The sequence below is a fragment of the Orbicella franksi genome, chromosome 10 (genome assembly GCF_964199315.1).
Source record: "Orbicella franksi chromosome 10, jaOrbFran1.1, whole genome shotgun sequence".
NCBI classification, from domain to species: Eukaryota; Metazoa; Cnidaria; class Anthozoa; order Scleractinia; family Merulinidae; genus Orbicella; species Orbicella franksi.
The window spans coordinates 18,864,209-18,866,671 of record NC_138154.1 but is presented as its reverse complement, the minus strand read 5'-3'; the positions used below and the strand labels follow the sequence as shown (position 1 = coordinate 18,866,671).

General features: G+C 42.3%; 1 protein-coding gene across 1 annotated transcript; it reads left to right on the top strand.

Moving 5' to 3' along the window:
- Positions 1 to 1,362: 1,362 nt before the first annotated feature.
- On the top strand, positions 1,363 to 2,134 carry LOC145499908 (uncharacterized). The gene has a single exon (XM_081479426.1). It carries the CDS (start codon positions 1,625 to 1,627, stop codon positions 2,132 to 2,134), a length of 510 nt encoding a protein of 169 aa, XP_081335552.1. The 5' UTR covers positions 1,363 to 1,624.
- Positions 2,135 to 2,463: the final 329 nt, after the last annotated feature.

Genomic DNA, 2,463 nt, shown 5'->3' with positions numbered 1-2,463 from the left:
AATGGTCAGGAACTTCCTCTATCTGGCTTTATTTCTGGGATTTTTAATGAAACAAAAAATATCAGCATTTCAACTAGTAACAGAAAACGACCATGTTTTGGTCGGCCATGTTTTTCAACAGTTATTCGCCAGAGACTGGTTTAACTGTATTCAGGCCTGTCACGATGAACCAAGATGCATCTCGTACAACTACGAGAGATCAGCAGGCGCTAATGGTCTGTGTGAATTGAACGACTTTGGAGTTGCAAGCTTGGATGACAAAGACAAGTCCCTTTTCGTGTCGAAGGGCTTTGTATTTCAGCAGATAAGGGAAATAAAAGTAAGTACCATAATTTGTCAAACTTGCGTAGCGTTGAGATACTGGCCGCCGGCAAGTGTTTCTCTGTGCGGCTTAGAAAAATTGGCTTCATATATGCCTTATTCTCAGGCTGCGGGCGCAATATGGCGTCCATCACCGTACGCGACTGCTTGAACATTCTTTTGTATAGTCCAGTTCTGGTCCTCTCCCTGTCACGCAGGGACACCTGTCTACGCTTGCTCCCGCTAAACCAATCAGAGCTAGTCAGAGCGCAGGACGTTCAAAACGCAAAAATTCTGGGAACAGCATTTTGTGCATGAGCTGTTAGGTAGACGTGAAATTGGCCTCCCTCCAACAAGGGCGAAAACAAATGAATTGATCGAAAAACGTGAATGCGTGAGGGTTTGTAATCGTTTATACATGTATTTATTCAATATTAGTTACGACTGGCTCTCCCTAGCGTTGCCTGACAGAGAGCGGGCCAGAACTGGACTATATTTTGTAGAAACACAACACACGAATTGAAGCCTTACTGTCAATTTAGAGAGAGCTGTGAAGGTTTAATTGCAAAATTTCTTTTTCGGGTCGCGGAAAAAAGAATTCTATAATTCTCAAAGCTGCTTACTCGTCAGGCGAGTCATTAAACCTTCTCATAAAGCACTGAAATAAAGCACGCTATGAGAGAACTCGTTTTATTGTCTGGCTAGCTCCGTGAGCGGGCAAGATTGCTCTGCGATTGGCTAGCGAGAAGGCAAGATGGCGCTTATCTTGCATGCCCGCGTGGGATTATCTGTTGTGTCTCGCAAGGAAATTGTTCGGTCAAGATGGCTGGATATTGCAATTGGCTTCGTTCTTTTTTTTTCACGCAATGAAAGATCTTGGCCAACAAACAACCATCTCGACTTCAAGCTTGTCCAATAACCCATGATATATTACCACGTCATCTCAGTCATCTTTTCCTGGCTATGAGCCTTTCAAAACAAAATTGTCTATCTAGAGAAGTTAACGTTTTTATATAAAAAAATTCGTTCGAATGTCTGTTTCGAGTGTAATATATTCGTAACCGGAAGTTGTGTTAAGCTGTTGTATTACCCAAGATGCTTGGAGAATAAAGTTGTTGTGTTGAGCAAGCCTAGTCAACTTGTGTTGTTATGTCACCGAGCCATACTTTTGCTAGTATGTTTCATTTTGGCGACGAGGATGGGATACTCTACATGCACGAAGACGCATGAGAAATCCAGTGAAGTTTTGATTTTCTCTGTGTGAGGAAAAAGGTTTGTTTTCGACCGAGGCAACTTGATCAAAGTTTGAGCACGTGCTATCAAAATGGCGGGAATTGGATTGTTTGGTCGTGTTGGCGAGTTCAGCCCTGAGCGAGAGACTTTTCGTTCCTATGTGGAAAGAATGGAAATGTTCTTCATGGCAAATAATATCATAGAAGAAACAGGCGAGGGTAAAGAGGAAGCCAATCTCGCAGTTGCAAATAGAAAACGTGCTATCTTTCTGACTGAGATTGGACCGGAAGCATATTCTACCCTGAGCAATCTGCTGGCACCAGTGAAACCAAAAGACACTCCTTTTGCGGACATTGTCAAAGCATTGGAGAAACATTACAATCCAGCGCCATTGGAGATAGCAGAGAGTTTTCATTTTGGAACTCGCTATCAAAAACAAGACGAATCCATCAGTGACTTTATTATGGCCTTGAAGAAGTTATCGATTCATTGTAACTATGGAGAGTTTCTCAACCGAGCTCTGAGAGACCGTTTTGTGTGCGGATTGAACAATCCCAAAATACAGAATAAACTTTTGAACACCGAGGATCTTTTCTTTTGAGAAAGCGTGCCAGATTGCCAAGTCAATGGAAATGGCAGAGAAGAACACCCAAGAATTCCGTCCTGTCAGTGCAAGTGATGACAGCCAAGGCATAGTAAATAAACTGGAAACTGTAAACACTAAGGAACCCTCATGTTACCGGTGTGGTGGTAAGCATGCTGCACCTAAGTGTAAATTTAAGTCAGCAAAATGCTACAAATGTAGCAAAGTAGGTCACCTTGCATCATTTTGTCGCAGTAAAGATGTTGAGTCTAGCTTGAAAACAAAACAACCAGGAGCTAAAGGTACTGTTCATAGTGTCTTAGAATCAAACACAGAAGGTTATGATA

What these genes read in the sequence shown, in the direction of transcription:
- LOC145499908 (XM_081479426.1), top strand. Translation starts at nt 1,625, where the DNA reads ATGGCGGGAATTGGATTGTTTGGTCGTGTTGGCGAGTTCAGCCCTGAG.